The 19,757-nt window shown below is 36.1% G+C and overlaps 1 protein-coding gene and 1 long non-coding RNA gene across 5 annotated transcripts in view; one reads left to right on the top strand and one right to left on the bottom strand.

Moving 5' to 3' along the window:
• Positions 1 to 217: 217 nt before the first annotated feature.
• The window catches only part of LOC133276107 (uncharacterized), a 32,049-nt gene continuing 12,509 nt past the window's right edge, over positions 218 to 19,757 (bottom strand). Inside the window, exons 2-3 of one of the 4 annotated variants that reach the window (XR_009745789.1) lie at positions 16,743 to 16,939; positions 218 to 887 (exon numbers count right to left, since the gene is read on the bottom strand). This is a non-coding gene — a long non-coding RNA (uncharacterized LOC133276107). Of the gene's footprint in view, positions 888 to 3,740; positions 3,955 to 10,943; positions 11,080 to 12,296; positions 12,499 to 16,742; positions 16,940 to 19,757 lie in introns of those variants that run through there. The other 3 variants (XR_009745791.1, XR_009745790.1, XR_009745788.1) reach the window with 3 other exon arrangements.
• Positions 10,702 to 17,793, top strand: SPON2 (spondin 2). The gene is made up of 6 exons (XM_061466609.1): positions 10,702 to 11,266; positions 12,062 to 12,287; positions 12,648 to 12,871; positions 13,156 to 13,347; positions 14,397 to 14,571; positions 16,765 to 17,793. The coding sequence occupies exons 1-6, from the start codon at positions 11,099 to 11,101 to the stop codon at positions 16,941 to 16,943; spliced, it is 1,164 nt and encodes a 387-aa protein (XP_061322593.1). The 5' UTR covers positions 10,702 to 11,098; the 3' UTR covers positions 16,944 to 17,793.

The raw sequence follows: 19,757 nt of genomic DNA, 5'->3' as shown, positions 1-19,757 counted from the left end.
TGAAGTGGAAGCTTTCTAATGTTAATCTTTGGTTTTTGTCTGCACAGATAGGAATCAATCTTGTATTTTATTATTTTAGGAGGCAGTCAGAGGCCATGCCAGCAGGTATCAGTGTTAGACTCTGGACAGATAATTATTTGACAACATCTTTGAGAAGCGACTAGCAAGGTCAGACAAAGAGGTAGACACATTTTAATTATTTGGTAAGATCTATCCATCTGCTCTTTCCTCTATTGCATAATACAAGTAAATTCATATCATCTGCATTCTGGACTGTGCGGGTGTAATTCAGCCTCTGAAAGAGAAGCAGTAAGCCTGAACCATTCTGGCTCATACAACTGCATCTTCTCTTCCCAGAAACCGGAGCCTCAGGAGAGTTGATGCATCTAGGTCTTACCTGACATAGGAAAATGAACAGGGTGCACATATGAGCCTGAAAACTGGGAAAGCCTTTGCAGTTTAGATGGAGGCACTACAGAGTGCCTCCAATTCCTGCTGCTTTTTGCCCTCATGCCAGCTGAAAAAACTGAGTTTTTGTTCATGGTTTGGTCTCTATTTTATTGTGGTTGGGGTTTTTTTTCTTCTCATTTGGTTTGAAAGGGTCTGACAGAATAGGCTGCCTCTGATTTTCCTGGCTGCAACAGTCTGTGTCAGGTGGAGAGAGGGGAGGAAAAGGAGGAGATTACAAGTCTAAATGCAGACTGAAAGACTCCTGACAAAGCACATGGCTTGCTTGCTGCAAAGGAGCAGATCTACAGCCAAGCCTCAGAGGTCAAGAAGAGGATACATTCCTAGAGACCCAGAGGGAGACTATGTGAAGGTTGCTGCAACCCAGGAAGGCAGTGCAAATTGCTGGACTCCAGAGCATCTGGAAGGAGAGGCTTATTCTGAAAGGAAATAGAAAACAGGGGGAAGATTTGTTTTAAAACATGTTATTTGTCTGCATTATCCGGAAGATCTGCATTTGCTCTACTTTAAGAGGTTGTCTGTGCTCAAAGAAAACAAATATTAGAATTACTTTAGTGTTTTGCGTTATGCTCATTCTACAGATAAGATTAGTTAGTACTACCCCAAGGCTAAGACCTCCTCAGAGTCACATCAAAAACTCATAAAGGCAAATGTTTATATATGTGCTTTCTGGGATGGAGGGCCCCTCTTCCTTACTTGGAAATGACTACAGAAATGTTAGTCAGTTATCCTTACTGCAATTTGTTTGGCCAGTCCTGCTGGTAGAAGGAGACAAGTAGCTACTACAATGGACTGGAAACCATATCAAAATAAGCTTGCTGTTTAGACTCTTGAAGTTGGTGGCAAAAAGTAGTCTCTAGTTAGTACAAGACATTTAACAGCATACTCTCTGCTCATTTTTTGCTTGCTTTTCTATGTCTAGATGCTAAAATAAAGCAGTTCAGTTTTCAAAGAAAGCACTTATCATAAAATACACACTACAAACAAATATTTCTATCCCTTTTAAGAACTTACATATTTATAAAATCTCCAGTTCAACATTACAAATTCATAGACATGTGGGCCCCCATACAGTCAGCCAAGTTCTCTGCTGTCCTATACCCTCAAGCAATCCTAGTGCAATCCAGGAAAACAAATGCCTAAGCTATAGGACCAGACTATCAACAAAAGACATTGGTCGCTCTGTAAATGCATTATGCAATTTTCTTTTTTTTAACCCTCTTCCTTTCCTGTTCTGGGACAATTGGCAGTGTTACTGAACATGAACTGAAATTCAAATGTCCCATGCTTTGTAGAAGCATTGTAATCTAAATCCTATCTGCATCATATTCATTGAGCAAATCTGCCCATATTTTGCTTTGTTAATATCACCTACATTACACTAGCTAGCTGAAATATTAATGGATTGGTGTAAGAGACTAGTGGTTGGCAATAAGTATAATTTTTCATTGTGTGAATTGCCATATTTAATGGTACTTTGTGGAGGTATCCAGCAAAGAAAGTATGTAAGTAATTTGATACTGTGAAATGGTGGCATCCCTGTGATAGGGGCTTGAGGTTTGTGGTATAACATGTGCAGATTTACCTTCCGGAATTACTGTGCAGTTCACAGTAGATTTTACAAACTGTTGCTTTCAGAAATATGTTATTATTGTGAGGAAGAGGGCAGGGCAAGCACCATTGTCATTGTTGTCAGTATTTGTAAAGGCAACTTCTCATGCTAAGAATGAGGAAAGTTCTACTTACCTGCAGATGCAATGACATGACTGTATTTATATCAGTTTTTGTAACACTGGGTTAATTATTAAAGGACAAATATTGGTATTGTTGCTGGGGATAATCCAAAGTTTGGCAGATTGATGCTTCTGAGAATTCTTTCACTGTCAAGTAGTAAGCTGCTTACACAATCTAATTTGCCAGAAGTTACTTAGCCAAGAGAAGTGTCAAAATCACTATTAAGATAAAGACATCTGCTTCTGCATCAGAACAGCAGGGAAAGCAAATGCTGATGAAGTTTTAAAAACAGTGAGCATGAAAAGTAGGGGATGCAACAGAAATGTGTTAAAGCAGAGTATTGGTGCTATCAAGGGCTTGTTAAAAGAAGTCCCAGAGAAAGACTTCAGGGCTTCCAGAAAAGGCAGAGAATCCATGCGTGAAAAAAGGCAAAAGCCGTTTCTTTATATCATACTACACTGTGCTACATAAATGTGTGTATATATATATATACATATAGCACTTGATAAAATAGAGTACTATTGGCAAATTTGACGGCAATACTGCATCAGGTGTTGCAAGGCCAGCAGACTGAGGGAAGTTCTTACACCCTATACTCACCACTTGTGAGGCCACACTGAATACTGTATTCTGAGATTCCCAACTCAAGAGGGATATTGAAATACTTTAGAGCATCCAGTGGAGGGCTATCAAGACAAGCTAGACTAAAGTACACTGTATGAGGAGAGGCTGAGGGATCTGAGTTCACTCTGTCTAGTGAAGAGGAAGTCCAGGGAAATATAATAGAGGCTTGCAATCACTTGAAGCACTGGAATGAGTTCCCCAAGGAGGTTGTGAATGCTCCATCTCTGTCAGTGTTCAAGGCCAGGTTGGATGGAGTCTTGGGTGACTCGGTTTAGTGCAAGGTGTCCCTGCCCATGGCAGGAGGGTTGGAACTGAATGATCTTAAGGTCCTTTCCAACCCTAATTATCCTATGGTTCCTCTCAAAGACAGCATAGCCGAAATTTTGCTCACTAATGGCAGATGAAATATTAAGGGACAATAGCCACAGATTGCAGTTCAAATTGCTGAGGAGGAAAGACTTTTCCACAAGGAGTGTGGTGCAGCACTGGAACTGGTTACCCATGGAGGTGGTGGAAATCTCCACCCTTGGTGCTTTTTGTGACTCAGCCAGACAAAGGCAGAGCTGGCCTGACCTAGTTAGGTGACAGGCGTGCTTTGAAGGAGAGGTTGAACAAGACATCTCCAGAACTCCCTTCTAACTGGTGTTTCTATGATTTGATAAAATAAATAGAATAAAGATTGTTTACAAAATATTTAGGAATAGATCTAATCATCACAGAATATTTGGCCCATTATATAGATGAGTAAATCGATACTTTTAAATTTCTGGTTTTGTTTGTTCTGGCGTTTTCTGTTATAGCAACTCTAGAGACAATTAGAAATGTGACATATTGTAGTTATAGGGCTATTACTGCTCATATGGCAAGCTAAATGTGGGTCTGGGAAAGAGAAGAATGTAAATGATCACAGAAGTCTTTCCCAGGTTCTGTGCTTATTTACTCTGAGTTTTAGTGGAAACTTTTTCATCTAATAATGTATTTTGTTCCTGATGACAAAATGTTGTCCAAACATCAGCTAGAACAGTTTCTCAGAACCCGTAAGTGATAATATATTCAGTAAGCTGCATTGAAACTTTGAAGAACAGGTTAGAACAAGAAGTGAAGAACAATATCTCTTCTTAATTGAATCTGCAAACAGAATTCAAGGGGGTTAATTAAAATGTGGTCTGGGCAATGGCTTTTCTATTGACAAAAGAAATTAAAATATAGGCTTTACATCTTTATAAAGAATAGGTCAGAATCTGATTGCATTCACATTGACATAACTGTGGAGTGTTTCTGTTGATGCTAAATCATATTTATATCGGAGCTTCAGAATTAAAAATCCATTCAAGCATTTCTAGCAATACAGTGCCTCCTAGCATGATACTTGACATTGATTTAGTTTTAGAAGTAAAAGGAGTAAACGAGCAGTACAGCTTCCTGAAATTAAAACTGATACCAATTTATCCTTAATTTGCAGTTAACGCAGAACTTAATGGAGAAAACTTAAATTTGTCATCTCTTTGAGTTCACTTTTTCACTGTAATAATTGATAAATAAAATTCATACTCAGGCACTTATTAATAATGCAGGGATTTGAAACAACAGTAACAATTACAAGAAACTGTATAAACCATTATTTAAACAGCAGCTTTCTTCAGTTTCAAACAGCTAATTTTTTTCTTTATATAATGTCACTTTTAGCAATACTGGCAAGAACACTCATTTAGAAGAAATTTGTTCTTACAGTTCACATTCCCCTGAGTTTTGCTGAGAAGCAGAGGGTGAATTTAACATTTTTTTCAATTGTTACTTCTGGAGAAGAGCAACTGTTTTGTTGTAGACAAGAGATACCAGCCTGTAGTCGAAAAACAATAATGTCTTATATTTAATAGTCTTGTTTCCTCTGCTCTATATTACTTTTAAGACCTTTTGTGCTCTTGGGTATGTATGTCATGAAAGCTACTGATTCTTTTTCTGCTGTAAGGGTTGGTAATTTTGTCTAAAGTTTCTTCCTGTGCATTGGGGCATGTTTACAGCCAAGTTACAAAACAATTACTTCCATATGCAGCACAATGTCTCTATGATAACTTCCCAGTTCCAAATGTTTTAGATCATAGAATCATAGAATGGTTTGGGTTGGAAAGGGCCTTAACATTCCAACCCCTCTGCCATGGGCAGGGACTTCTCACACTAGACCATGTCACCCAAAGCTCTGTCCAACTTTGGGCATTAAGTGAGAAAGGCTATTTGATTCCTTCAGCATAATGATAGGAATATTCTTTACTAAGAATATCCATTTTCTAAGGGTTTACTTCACAACTGTTATAAAAGACTGTAAAAAAAGTCTGGTAGTATTACTTGTTCTGAGGAGGGTCACAGAAGACTTGAAGAAGTTTCCCATAATAAACTTTGTAGGCATGCATTTATTTCTGTACAGAATTAGTAGTGTTTCATCCAGAGATCCTCCACAAGCACACAAACACCTCTGTGGAAGCTGCTGTCGCTGATCAGTGTGCAGGGATGGCTGCACGGAGCTTTCCTCAAAACTCAAAAGAAGCAGCTGTGTTTACATTACCCTGTTTCTGAATTTATATATCCCATTTCTCTGTCTGTTAATTAACTCCAGGTTCACCATGTTAATTTAACTTTAGTGGCTTGATTTTGGAGAGGTATTCCTTGGTGCTAACTCAGGGAATTCTACACTGAATTCCACTGTGCGGCATATTCATATCATCCACAGATATCAGTCCTACATCCCCCTCCTTTATAAACCTTAATTTTGCAATTACATTCCTGGTATTACTTATGAAAGAGAAATCCCCTATGTGGAGAGAACCTGTGAGGTTATTAGGCAAGTGAATTTTCTTTTTAATGATACATGAAGCATTGGAATGAGGTCAGAAACAAATTTTCTTCATAATATAAGATCATGGGATACTTCAGGTTACAAGGGACCTCAGGAGGTCTCTAGTCCAATCTCCTACTCAAAGCAGAGTCAGTTTTGAGATTAGATCAGGTTGCTCACGGCTTTATCCAGTCTTTTAAAGCTTCCAAGGAGGAGACTGCACTGCATCTTTGGGCCAACTGCTCCACCACTTGACTGTTGTGGTGGAAAAGTTTTTTCCTTATATTCAGTTTGAACCTCTCTTGCTTCAAGTTGTGCTCACTGCACTTAGTACTCCAGTGTTACCCTTAAATCTTCATTGATTCCTTACCTGTACCGGGGCAGGGAGAAGATACTGTGCTATGGTGTCAAAAGATGGATCTTTTACAGAATTAGAGCAATGTGCAGACTGTGATATATAAAATCATACAATCTTAGAATGGTTAGGGTTGGAAAAGACCTTAAAATTATCCAGCTCCAACTCTCCTCACAGGGGCAGGGACACCTCACACTAGACCATGTCACCCAAGGTCCTATGGATGACTTCCCCGAAAAGATCAACTAATATTTTTACAGTACCTCGTTATTCACATGAATTAAAGCTGTAACTCTAATAACTCCAAAGCTATTGTTTAATATATTTAAGACCTTTGAAAAAAATAGGAGAGAAATAGACAAAACTGACTGAAAGAGGAATTAATATAAGTGAAGAGTGGCCTTGAGAGTGACTACTTTAGAAATATAATTGGGTGGTCTCCTACAGCGTTGCTACAGAGATAAAAAACTGACATTTATACAAGGCAAAGAAAGCATCAAATTGGTCTTAGAAAGTAAAAAAAACACCAAACCAAGAACCTTCCCCCCCTTCAGCCCCAGGTGCCTGAATCAATGACGTGATTATGCTTACCTGAGAGCTAGGTGTCTGATCAATGGAGAACTTATCAATACAGTTAGTGGAGACAGAGTATACTTCTTGCTCTCATAATAACTGATAAGTTATTCACTTGGTCAAATATAGGTATGGATTAAAGGGTGAGCTGAGCAGTTTTCTAGATTCTATTGATGGTTTATTAGACTTCCATTATATATAGTGGTAGTTTACATATCTAGTTCATATGTGTACACTTATTTTAGGTACCTTAATCTACAAACTAAATTTTTATCCCAAAATATAAACAGAGATTAAAGTTGCCTTCACTTCTGTTGTACCATCCAATATTGGGAATGTTTTATTTGATTATGTAAATGCTTTATTTTATAGAAGCTTCCAAGACAACACCACAATTTCTCCATTCTAAAGCATTCTGCTGCTTGCCACTCTGGTACTGAGATTTTACAACTTAGAGCTCAGAGGGCTTTGACTTGAATATAAACCTTTTGGCATTGCTGAGTGTCCATAATTGTATGTGTATCCATGGTAACTTCAGGAGAGAAACTATGGGTATATAATCCTTCTTAAGTAATACAATGTTATGTTTTTCTTGATAGACAAAAGATGCTAGCTAGTCATAAGCATATTAAACAGCCTGTGAATATCAAAGTTCCATATATACTCTTTAACAGCAAACTGGAAATTGGTTTAATAAAATTGTAATGCTTGGTAATACTTCAGGAATACACATACAAAATTTCTGAAGCTCCTGTTTTGAACAAAGGTGGGCAAACTAACTTCAGAGCAATCATTCTGGTTAAACCTCCTTTCTCTCAAACCTACACTTGAATGGAAAAGTCATAACTAATCATGCCAATCTTGCTGCTTACCAGAAAAAGGGCTAAATTATTCTCTGACTAATCAAAATGGAATTTACACCCTTTTAGCATTAATATATTCCTGTATGATATAAATGTTTTGGTACATTGTAAAAGATTCAAAAATCAACATACTGAATATTTTGCTATATTTTTAAGTAGAGTTTTTCCTTGTTTGTTTATTAATTATTTTTGCTTCGCAAAAATACAGAATATTTTAGACACAGTTATGACTGTTATTTAACCCCCAAAGTATATGGATACCACTTTTGTTTTGTATGTTCTAGGTTTCATCCTGTGAGTCTTGCTAAAGCCTGGAGGTAAAGCCTGTAAGACTTACTGACAAGAAATTGCATGTTCCTGCAAGTAAAACTAAACACAAGGCACACTTTGGCACTGATGCTTAAGTGAAGCAAGCTTTCTATGCCTAGTCCCTCAGCATTCAAGGTCTACAGTGGTATGCATGTGGATAGAAAGTAGGTGTACCTGAAGAGACACAAACATGAAAAACAAAAGCTATTTTGCTGTAAAAGAGAAAGAAAAAAGTCTGATTTTATATGTAGGTAAACTGTTTTTTAAAATGAAGTTTTTTTTCCAGTTTTCCATGAGTTTTCAGCTGCTTTTTAATGGGACATCATAACTGAAGGAGGAATGTAAGCATAGATTCTGATCCCACAGCAATTTTTTTCTCCAGCTGCTGGCCCACAGAAATTTGGCATCTGTGGCTTCCCAGCCATGAAAGTAGTCCATTGAGTGGAAATCTGGGTGGTTTTTTCTGTTTTCTCTTTTTCTTCTTTCTCACCTATGAGATATGTTTGGTGTTTTGATGTCCTTCACTCTGTCAGAGACTGGTTATGTTTAGCACAGTTCTATGTAAAGAAATAAGGCTGGGAGTCCTCAAGTTAGTATTTTCTGACACCATTACTCGGTATTACTTTATTTTTCTCTGTATTCTCTTCATTCAGCCATGGGGGTGGAGAGAGGCCAGAAGATAATTAAATAAATTTACAACCACTGTATTTTGTTCAACAGTTTCATTATGAATCCAACAAACATAAGAATGAGGCTGCAGCTTCTGAAGATATTAATCCTGAGAAACCTGCCATGGTAGAGCTGTCATTGTAAACAGGGAAAGGTCCAGTGTAGGAATGGCAAGGAAGAAAATCTCCATTTTGGACATCATTGGAGAACAATAAGGACTAGAATACAGTTTCCCTGCAAGTATCTGCAGTCTTTGAGGAAAGAATCCCTCTTTAGTTTTCAGATTAAAAAACTTCAAAGTACCTCATCCCCACATCAGTAAGGTAGGAAAAGAAATTATCTAGACTCAGTAGATCTGTATTCAGACTGTGTATTCCATTAACAGCATATCTGATGTTGTAGACTATGCTAACCTCAAGAAATTGGACTAATGGAGCTCTAGAAGAAGGATAAAGTGATTACAAAGAATTGTAGGACTGGAAAACCTCTTGGATGGTCATACATCATGCATTCTTATTCCAAAGGAAGAATCAACTATAACTTTAGTGATTTTTGATATTTGTTTGTCTACTCTGTACTTAGAAACCTCAAATGACTTCCCAAGTTAATGACTTCCAGTGATTCAGTTTCTTTCATCATTTAGTAAGTTTTTCTTATAATATCTGTGCCAAATTATGCAGCCTGCATGTATTGTCCTGTGCCTGGACACATTCATAGCATGTAGTCATGGAACCAGAATGATCTAGTCTGGTGATGTGCCTTTTGCCAGTAATTATTCTTCGAAAGGAAAAGGCTAGACTGATATACTAAATAGCTCTGTGCTATATCCAGAGTTAATTGCTTTTTTCTTGTTTTAAGTGTTGTCCTGGAAATGTCACAGTATGTTTCAATATGTGAAGTTAGCTCGTTCAGTAATTAAGATGGTAAACGTCAAAGCCTACTGAAGTTTAAAGCTACTTAGTAATAAATAAGTAAGCCTAAAGTAATTTTAACACTGCTCTGAGCAACATACATTAAAACTTGTGGGACCTTTGTATAGTTCCTCTAGGTAGCTGCATGGGTGGGAAAGATCACCCACTTGTGTAAATAACACTCAGTTCTCTAAGGAACCCATGGATCTGGAATTCTGTGCATAAGAGGAAGTAAGCTGGATGTAGTTCAAATATCATCCTTCAACAAACACTCAAAGAACTGGACAAAAGTATCCATGAATTCTTTTTGCTCTTTTTCTTAGTGGAGTCTGTCTCCTGGAACAGAAATAAATTATGGAAAACATTGCATTAGCACAGGATGGAGGAAGAGGTCTTGGAAATAAAGGGCATGTCCATGTCTAGGTGGCTTAACCTGCCACAGAATTCCCATAATCTATCCAGATACACAGGAATTGTGGTTACGGGTGCTGAATCCATTTGTGTTGAAACTTGTTATAAATTCCATTTGCCAGGAGAATAATCAATGGAAATTCCACTCACACATCCTAGTTTATTCATCTTTTGGCTTGTCTTGATTTACCATGGGGTGAGGGGCAGAAGGGAAGGATGAGTTTCCAGTTAAAGTGCTGCAACAAAGTGCCTCTAAAGTTATCTGGTTGTTTGGTAACACCCTCCTGGTGGACCACAGCATGTCACTTAAGATATATATATATATATATATATATATAAGTGTGATGGCCTAGTTTCATCTGAAAAAAATTACTGTGTTGCTTGTCTTGGTCATTTTCCATATGCTCTACCATCCTATTGGAGATCTGTGGAAGTACTTAAGTGACGTTCCTCACAGTTTCAAAAGAAAATCCTATGGAAGACTTTCTTCACGATTCACTCTAAACTTTTGAACTTAACTTCTTTTGCTGACCAGCCCCAGTAGCATTTATTAACCTTATAGGCATGGCACAACCCTCTCTTTCCCCTTATTTGGAATGTGGTGGGGAAAAGAATTTAAAATCAATATTAAACATTATTTGTTAAGAGGGTCATTATATTATGCATAATTTTTCATAGAAAATTTAATTTTGGTGATATATGTGCTGTGCTACAGAGGATGTATGATTTCACTGCAAGAATAAGATTCTTATTTGGGGTTTTTACTCTGAAGACAGCTAAGAAAAATCTCAGAGCTTCCCAAAACCACTCTTTCCAAAGAAACCACAGTGTTACAGAGCCCTTTCATCAGCCAGCATACAGTACTGTAGGACACAAAAATATGCACTGTACTACTTCAGATTAATTCATATTTGCAGCAGAGACAGTCTCTGTGAGTCTGTGCAATTAGGAAATGTAACTTTTTTTTCCTCTTGACTTTTTTAGCTGCCTCACCCGTTTTATTTGAACACATACATATGGTGTGTGAGGGTGAGCAAGCTCTCTGTAAATGTTTGGAAGGAGCATCTGTCAGACAATAAAACTTACAAGCAAACATGCTTCTCATTTAAAGTGTATTCACTAGAACTATTCCAGCGTTGGAATCAGTTCATTTGTATAGCTTGGAGGCATTAATCAGAGCAGAGAACTGTAAAGGCACCAGAAAACTCAAACTGTTGCTAAGAATCCAAGGTATTTTTTTTAAGGCATTTCGTCTATTCGGCATTACAGTCTTCTGATAGGAACCTGGACCAGTTGACAGGCAGGAAACCTCTGATAGTGCACCCGAAAAGCCTGCAAACAAGAAGATGGCATGCCTTTTGCAAACCTGGAAAGTGTAAAGATTACAATAATTGTTGGACCAAAGGGACCCTCTTCAGGCATAAATAGCAAGACTCCTACTGTCTTCTCTTGCAGAGCAACTCAGCTGCCAGCAAAAGCAGGTGCTCTCCCCCTACCAGTGCTCCAGAGGAAACATTTAGTGAGTATTCACAGCTCTTTTTACAAATTAATATGTTCTTAGTGTTTTACTTATATTTGTATAGTTTTCTCAAAGGACAAAAGCATTTAAAAGTAAGTTTTAAAGGCTGCTATTTTAAACAATTGCTGGATTTCAACAGTCTGATGCAATTGCCATACTAATTTAAAAGCAAAATTTGCACAACCTATGACAGCAACTTTTTAAAAATACTGGGTTTTAACAACTGTGTAGCTTAAACAATCTGAAGGAATTACAATGTATTTTAAAATGCACAAGCTATGACAGCACCGTAATTTATATAAATATGAAATGCATTTGATTTTAAATGTTATGCCATAAAACAGCCCTTGTAGAACACAAATTTAAAATAAATCATTTCTTTTGGCAAGGGAACCTGCAATTTAATCTTTAGAAGAATAAATATACCACTAATGTTTTCCACAGAAACAGTTGCTACTCTAATTAATTCAAGATGTGACTCTAATAAGATTTCAAAAGAAAATCAGAAACAGATTTTTCTCAGTGGTAGGACTATTGGCAAGGTTAAGATATTTTTATTTTCATTAGAAACTCTTGTCTCAGGTAGAGTTAGAGATTTGTAGTATAAGCATGAAAAGATCAAATCTGAAAGCATTATAATAATATTTTTAGAAGCACAACAGTTTTTAGTGTTTCAGATGCTTTCTTTTTGGTTATAACTTACAGTACATTACATTTTATTAGGTAACTGTTACTCAATTTTGAGTTTAGAGTGACTAATGTTGCTAACGTATTTTTTTCTTCTTTGTGTGGAAGGGAATGGAAAACCTGACGTTTGTCTACCGCTCCTGTAAAGTTATCTGGACGTTACTTGTAACAATACTAGGTTATGCCAGCAGCTTGCCTGTGGGTGATGATTCTATTTGCACAACGGAGGAACTTGCTAAATACAGCATAATCTTCACAGGGAAATGGAGTCAGACTGCTTTCCCTAAGCAGTACCCACTTTATAGGCCCCCAGCACAGTGGTCATCAATGCTAGGTAAGTGAAGTATGCCCAGTTTTTAGAACAAATGAATCTGTTGACCACTGTGATCTTCTTATTTCTTAACAGTCAATTTTAAGGCAACAAATGAAAAAGGAGAAAAAAAAGCCAAGTTATTAAGAATGAAATGCAGACATGTGAAGTATCCACAGTGCTTTCAAAAATCCACAACTGTTTTCAATTGACTTCTGTATTCAATTGACTGCAGCTGAAATAAACAGAGATAAGCCAAATGTTTTAGTGTTCACTCATTTTTATACACTTTTTTTTTAACCTCAGAAATAAAACAGAGAAATTGAATAAATAGGGACAATCTAAACCAGACTTTAATGTCATGCCGTGTATTCACTCAAATAGGTGTTACTCACAGCTCTGACTACAGCATGTGGAAAAAAAATGAATATGCCAGCAATGGTGTCCGTGATTTTGCTGAAAAAGGTGAAGCATGGGTATTAATGAAAGAAATAGAAGAAGCTGGAGAGAAAATTCAGAGTGTACATGGAATCTTCTCTGCTCCTGCCATTCCCAGTGGTACAGGACAAACATCTACTGAATTAGAAGTGCATCCAAGACATCCCTTAGTAAGTAAATATACATATTAATTTTAAAAGTTTATTTTATGTCACTAGCACCCAAAATTAAAGTGAATTCTCACTTATAGGAATAATGTAATGCAAGGAGCTACTAAAAACTATGTGACATTGAAGGGAGCACTGTACAGGTTCTATAAAGTAGAAGATTACAATGACAGTTCTTACAAAATTTTTAAATTATTTTATATATATATACTATAAGCAGGACTGGAGCATTTAAAAAAAAAAAAAAAAAAGTGATGCAATCCTGATGGATCATTTTGTTTCATTAGGTTTCATTTGTGGTACGAATTGTTCCAAGCCCTGACTGGTTTGTGGGTATTGACAGCCTAAATCTCTGTGAAGGAAACCGCTGGATGGAAGAAGTATCAGTAGACCTATTTCCATATGATGCTGGAACTGACAGTGGTTTTACATTCTCCTCCCCAAACTTTGCCACTATTCCACAGGACACAGTTACAGAGGTAGGTGTATATACATAGGTTAGCACTTAATACCTGTATGTTTTGAGTCCTCCCTTTAAAAGATAAATATCCTATGAGTACACAATAGGCCCTTGCGAATCTGATTCCAGTATTGAAGAGTGCTGACGCTCTCTTTATATAGATTTATTACACAGCTGATAATCCTACTGCTTTTGTTTATTTTCTGTATCATTCAAATTTATTAGGCAAATGAAGCTGGTTCACAAAAATTTGGCTCTACATTTAAAGTTTTTCTGTAAAATCTGACTATTTTTATATCATTTTTAGCAATTCATAAGCCACCAGGAAAATAAAAGTATTCACAAAAGTCCTGGCATTCATAAATATGTATCTAAACATGAAAATTTTTAGTAGTGAATACTGATTTGGGGAGGAGTCTTCAGTTAAAAGCATTGCTGAAACCTGAAACTTACAATTGAGGGAAAGGAGCTAAGGAAAGCAGAGGAGAACTTCATCACTACTGAGGTGACCCCACTTTCAGTCTCTTTTGTTGCTTGATATTCTATATGCCTCATACTTTGCTTTTGTTATTTAAGGGTGGTGGAGAGCAAAGGATTTTGATTCAAATGTTTTAAATACTATAAACATTCAGTTAATCCTTTCTTTAAGGTTTTCTGTAGCCAAATGCTGTGCTAATAAGAGGATCGAGAAGCTGGAAAACAATACAATTGACCTTCTAGAACCATATGATAACAGCTATAGCATAATTAGTACAATATGATACTCTTGTATTCTTCCTTGTAATAACATCTACTTCTTTCCATCAAACCATTCCATACATTACTGTGGTTTTGGTACTTCCCACTGCAGTCCTCTCTAAAAGGTTGGCACAATTCATTGTCTCAGAGGATTATGCACAAAAAGTCTAGGATTACCAGCAGTAGTTACGTGGACTGAGGTTCATATAACCTGGTTATATGCATTTTACTTGCCAAAAAAATATTAGTATGATGTATAAACATGATTTTACAGTTACCTTCTTACTAGTAGGATATAGCTTCTTTAAGGTTCTCCTTTTTATTTGACAGATCACTTGTTCCTCTCCAAGCCACCCAGCAAACTCATTTTATTATCCCAAACTCAAAATTTTGCCACCTATTGCTCAAGTAATGATGGTAAAACTGAAGAAAACCCAGCTGGGTCTTTCTGCACCTTTTATTAATCCTCCAGCTAAAAGCAACGAAGTAATAGACTCTGTCTTAGGTAAGTGATTAGTTCTTCAATATGCTCAATTCTGTTATTCCCATTCATTCAGAAAATATATGGAAATCTGGTAAGTGATATGGATGAAACAGGTGATTAGGCAGAATGTTCTCCTATTTGCATAGGAATGGTTTTCAGACTCACCCATGGGAAATAAAACAAGCCAGTTGACAAAAGAGAATTCCTGAAAAAATGAGGAATAAGGATTGCATGTTTGAGCTATGGTTCAGTGGTTTGGGTTCTATTCACAATAAGAGCTTCTCAAGCCTTAGTATTGCATAGATCAGGAAATTTTATGAGAAACACTAATCAGAATCAGAGCTTCAAAATTCTTTGCAACTTTAAAGTAAATATTCATCCTGAAGTTTCTACATGTTGACCAAGCAAAGTAACTATTGTCTTTTTCCAGGTCAGAGGGTTTGATGGTTATATGCAATAAGAATTAATATAATTCAATTGGTCTGGTCATATTTGTGATAGAAACATACACCCACAGCAAAAGTAATGTTCTCTCTCATTTTTCTCAAAAATACTGGCTAATCATCTTGTTTAGGTAGGAACATACTCAAACTATGGACTCAAATCAGTTTTACGGGTAATTTTCAAATCTCCAAATTAATAAATACATATTTAACATAATAGTTGCTTGAAGGGAAAGGTAGCAGTTGGACAGTGTCCACTGAGATTTTCTCATTACAGTTTTCTAGCTGATTTTTACAAAGTGTAAGAAGAAGGGTTAATAATAAGACTGACATCCAAAATACTACTTGTGAGACAACCAAAGGCTAAATCCCCAGTGTTTTTCTAGAAGAGCTGCCATGTCCAAAAGCTTCTCCAGGATGCCTGTAGGTTGCATGCCTCTAGCTCTGTTCTGAAGTTACCTCACAGTCAGCAAAATTAAACTCATTCTCTACACAGTTAAAAGTGCATGATTTATACCTTAATAAATGTATTTCTCTACCAATATATAGCATTTAAATGTATTTCTATTACTAAACACACTATATTCAAAATGAGTGCTACATATCTCATTTTTAGTCATATGCCTTTCCTGCTACATTTGAAAGGAGCATCTGGCCCTTTTTAGGATAGAAATTTAAAAGAATGCATTTAAAGTATGATATCTCAAAAGTTATTTTTAATCATAGATCCCCATTTTACTCTATATAACCAGCAAATCAGTCTATTTAAAAACATATTGCAGAATCAAAAAGACCGGTTTAATTACCAAAGATCAAACTGTCCCCCTCATTCCCTATGGAAACATGGGAATGAGTGGTCACCGAAGAGATAGTGAGTTCCACTGTAATACTAGAAATCTGTGTCAGAGGTCACATATAGTACCACATTTAAAGCTGGGTTTGTGAGCACCTATTTTACCCACAGACGCTGTAATACCATTTTGATGTGATTTCCTATGAGAAGCAAAGTTTTCATTTAACCTGCTAAGGAATAGTCACCTATATTTTTATGAGAGATATTTTCAATGGAAGTATAGATTATTAAAAGCACTTTAGTTTCTGACTTCTATTTTTGCAGTAAATTCAAACTGTATTGAAATCCCTTTTAGTATTAAAAAGCTTCTAGTGACAGAATATCTTTATTGGCAAAGGGAACTGCAGTGTACATACACAATAAGAAGATGACTTAATGATAAAAAAATGTGACTTTTCTCTAATCCTGAAGCAAATAGGAAAAGAAAGTTAAATGGAATTCTACATGAACAACTGTAAGAACAGTATCTATCTGCAAAGAAATGTAAATATAGCTAAATAAACCAGAGAAAACCTTTAATCCCAGCGTTTTCAGTAAGACATGAGAAGGCAAATGCATAACAAAATCAATAGTAAATGCTTTTTTTAAAGCAATCTTTTGAATACAATTACTTAAAGCATAGTTTTCTTTGATAGGAATTCTATGTTTTCAATTCGGTAGATAATATGCTGCACTACTTATGTGTTACCTCAGACAGTCTGTAGACTGCAATAATAATAATAATAATAACAGTGTTGATGAGCTTAGGAGCTGAAAACAGACATTTTTGTCTGTGGGATATGGATTTTGCTAATGTCACGTGCGTTTTTGTACAAGAAAGAACATTATTTGATCATAGTTCCTTAATGCTCTGCCAATTATGTATTTGACATAAGCACACGTTTATGTAATGTCACCTTTTTATTGTGTGTATTGCAGAAACACCACTGGACTGTGAGGTTTCACAGTGGTCTTCCTGGGGTCTCTGTAGAGGTATTTGCAGAAAGACAGGGACCAAGATCAGAACTCGTTTTGTACTTCTTCAACCTGCCAACAATGGAATGCCTTGTCCAAATCTGGATGAAGAAATAGGATGTGAACCAGAGAATTGTATCTGAAATAAAGAAAAGATAATAATTTAGTTAATTTAAAAGTAGAATAAGTTTAACTAAATCTCAATTACATGTCAGTCAATGTTCTTTATAATTTGGGTACGCTGCACTATTTTGCTGAAAAGGTATATTAGATTGATTTTGAAAGCTGTTGTTTAATATCAAGATTTTGAAGGGTTAAATTCCTAAGGTTTAGTGTGACAAAAGTACTTGATCATTTGCAGACCAAAAACCCCAAATAAATCCTTGCTATAAATATACTGTAAGTTCTTGGAGTACCCTCTAGTGGCAGAAAAGAAGACATTTGGAAAGATTATACTTCACACATGGAAAAATCTTTCAGTCACAAAATATAAACTATAACGTTCTTAAATACTGTAATTTGTTGATCTACAGCTATTTATACCTAGACATTAATTTTGTCTCTAAATTATGTTTTTTTATAATTTATTGGCATTGTTGTAGTCTTTCTATATGATGTGTTTAACATGTATTTCTTCAGAAACTACCTACATAAATCAGAATGATCAGATGTTTGCAGTGTGGTTAAGACAGTATTATAACTGAGTAAACTTGTCTTGAGACTTAGGAATATATGAAAATGTCTTTTTCTCTCAAGAATGAGAAGAATATCTGTTATGAGGACATCGGCCAACAAAATTGCTAGAAAAATCAGAAGTGTGGATACTAGTAGATAACCTCTGAACTTAATTAAAAGTGTTATCTGAGATTTAAAACCTAACTGACTGTTGGTGTGTGTCCCTTATAAGACAACTCTCTCAAAGTTAACACCCTTGACCATACCATAAATTACATCATCTTTATATATGCAGTAAATGTGTCCTTGTTTCTTTAAGTGTTTGCTGCTATTTGTGTCATTCTAATCTTACCAGTGTTATAATAGTATCTAAAATTAAGGTATACACAGATATAACAAACACAGTATGTCTGAAAATGTTCCCGACTGCAAATTTTAATGCTCAAATAACTGTTACACAATGAATGTAACATATGGCTTATAAAGGGTTGTGGTTAACAATGAGGAAAAGAATTTTGGAATAGCTGTTCAATAGAATATGTTTACAGTCAGGCCACAAAACTTTTACAGCACACTGCAATTTTATATACATATATACATATACAGCACAGATATTGAACAGGAGAGTTGATTTGAGTTGGTTCTTTTTGGAATATGCCAATATTAGAAAATGTATTATGTATTTAAAGGAGCACATTGGATCCTCTGCAGGGCTGAAACCTGTAAAAGGTTCTCTCTATGTCTTTTTTTTTTTCAGGAGATAAGTCTTGCAAAGACCTGAAGAAATCTGAAACTTTATCAGACTAGACTAAGTTGGTCCTGCACATGCTGATAAACACACAGTTGTTAGAGCTAAGTATAGGAACTTACGCATCATGCATTCTTCAGATTCCCACTGTTGCCTGGTTTTCAAAATGGTTTCACTTACTCTTTTTATTATACCTTTTTTTTTTTTTCAGGTTCCTCTGTTTCCATTCTATAATGGAAATAGTTTTACTGCACTATCATTTTCATATTTTGTGTTTAGTTAATTTCTCCACCTTTTCAATTTTTTTCTTTTTATATTAATTTTACTCATTCTATGTTTTCTTTGCTGTTAGATTTGTTTACTATATAGTTAAATAGTTATCACCATCTCAGAAAACATAAGCATTGCCATGTTTTTACTGTATACATGACCAGAATTTAGGATCTTAGTTCTGCAAAACATGATTTAATAGTGGATCAGTCCCAGTGGTTACTTTACCCCTGAAGCCACATGTTTCCCAAAGGACAGTGAAAGAGAAGGAATGAGAAGGGGGGGTGGAGTAGAAAGGGAATTGAATATGTAAAAAAACAACATACTTCAGGAAAGTCCAGTTAGTGATATATAACTTTTCTGGTTTAGAGTTTTTACATACATGAATAATCCTTCAAGCAGAAGTTTCCTGTCCAGTCAGTTACCTGATATGGGATTTTTGTAAGCAGTGACTATGGGAGACCTTGGTAAATATGGCATTAAGGATGCCTTTGTGGCTGTATAATGTTTGGCCATAAATACAGTTCCAGGTGTTGCCTTTGCAAACATTAGAGATAGAGACATTTTTTGGTAAGAATGTGGATGCAGTGAGTTCTACTGAAACACATTCTAATGATGGAGACATTTCTTATAACACTTCTAAACTGATTGATGAGATACGTGATCCCTGTGTGAATATGGATAGACCTTTGTAGCTTTTGCTTTCAGCATAGTTTTGGATTTGTCTTAGAATATTTGGGACAGTGAAAAAACACTGAGAAGCTCTTCCTTTCCTTTCCATTCAGTGTTACAGATGGCTGGCAGCCAAGACACTGTGGTCCTAAATACATGAGATTTAGGGAAGGAAATAGGTAAATTAATTCCTGGGTTAAACTAATCTCAGAAAACACTTTGGGAGGAAATTTGAAATAGCTTTGTAAAGACAATTTTATTAGCAAGAATGTTTTGTAGGAAGAATCAGATTTGATGCCTTGGCAGATATTCTTGCAGAATGGAAGAGATGTTAAAGGTAAGTGTAGCAGCAACAAAAGTCACCATAGACTTGAACTGTGGTCCTACCATAAACTACAAATTGAGTGTGTGTAGTGGAATAGGGTACTTCATTACTGAGAACAACTTGTCCAGTACCTTAAGGAGTTTAAGGTCAGCTAGCTGTGAACACATGAAAGATCTTCCTATTATCTTGTGGTTGCTAGGAATGCCAGATGAAGCTGCATATATATTTGTGTTTTTTACGGGCTGGGGCTTCTCTGTGAACATCTAA

This window comes from Pezoporus flaviventris, unplaced genomic scaffold (genome assembly GCF_033815535.1).
Source record: "Pezoporus flaviventris isolate CSIRO_AGI_PZ_B2104156 unplaced genomic scaffold, CSIRO_AGI_Pfla_v1 ptg000002l, whole genome shotgun sequence".
In the NCBI taxonomy this organism is placed as follows: domain Eukaryota; kingdom Metazoa; phylum Chordata; class Aves; order Psittaciformes; family Psittacidae; genus Pezoporus; species Pezoporus flaviventris.
The sequence above is the reverse complement of the archived record's forward strand: the minus strand, read 5'-3'. Positions and strand labels throughout refer to the sequence as shown.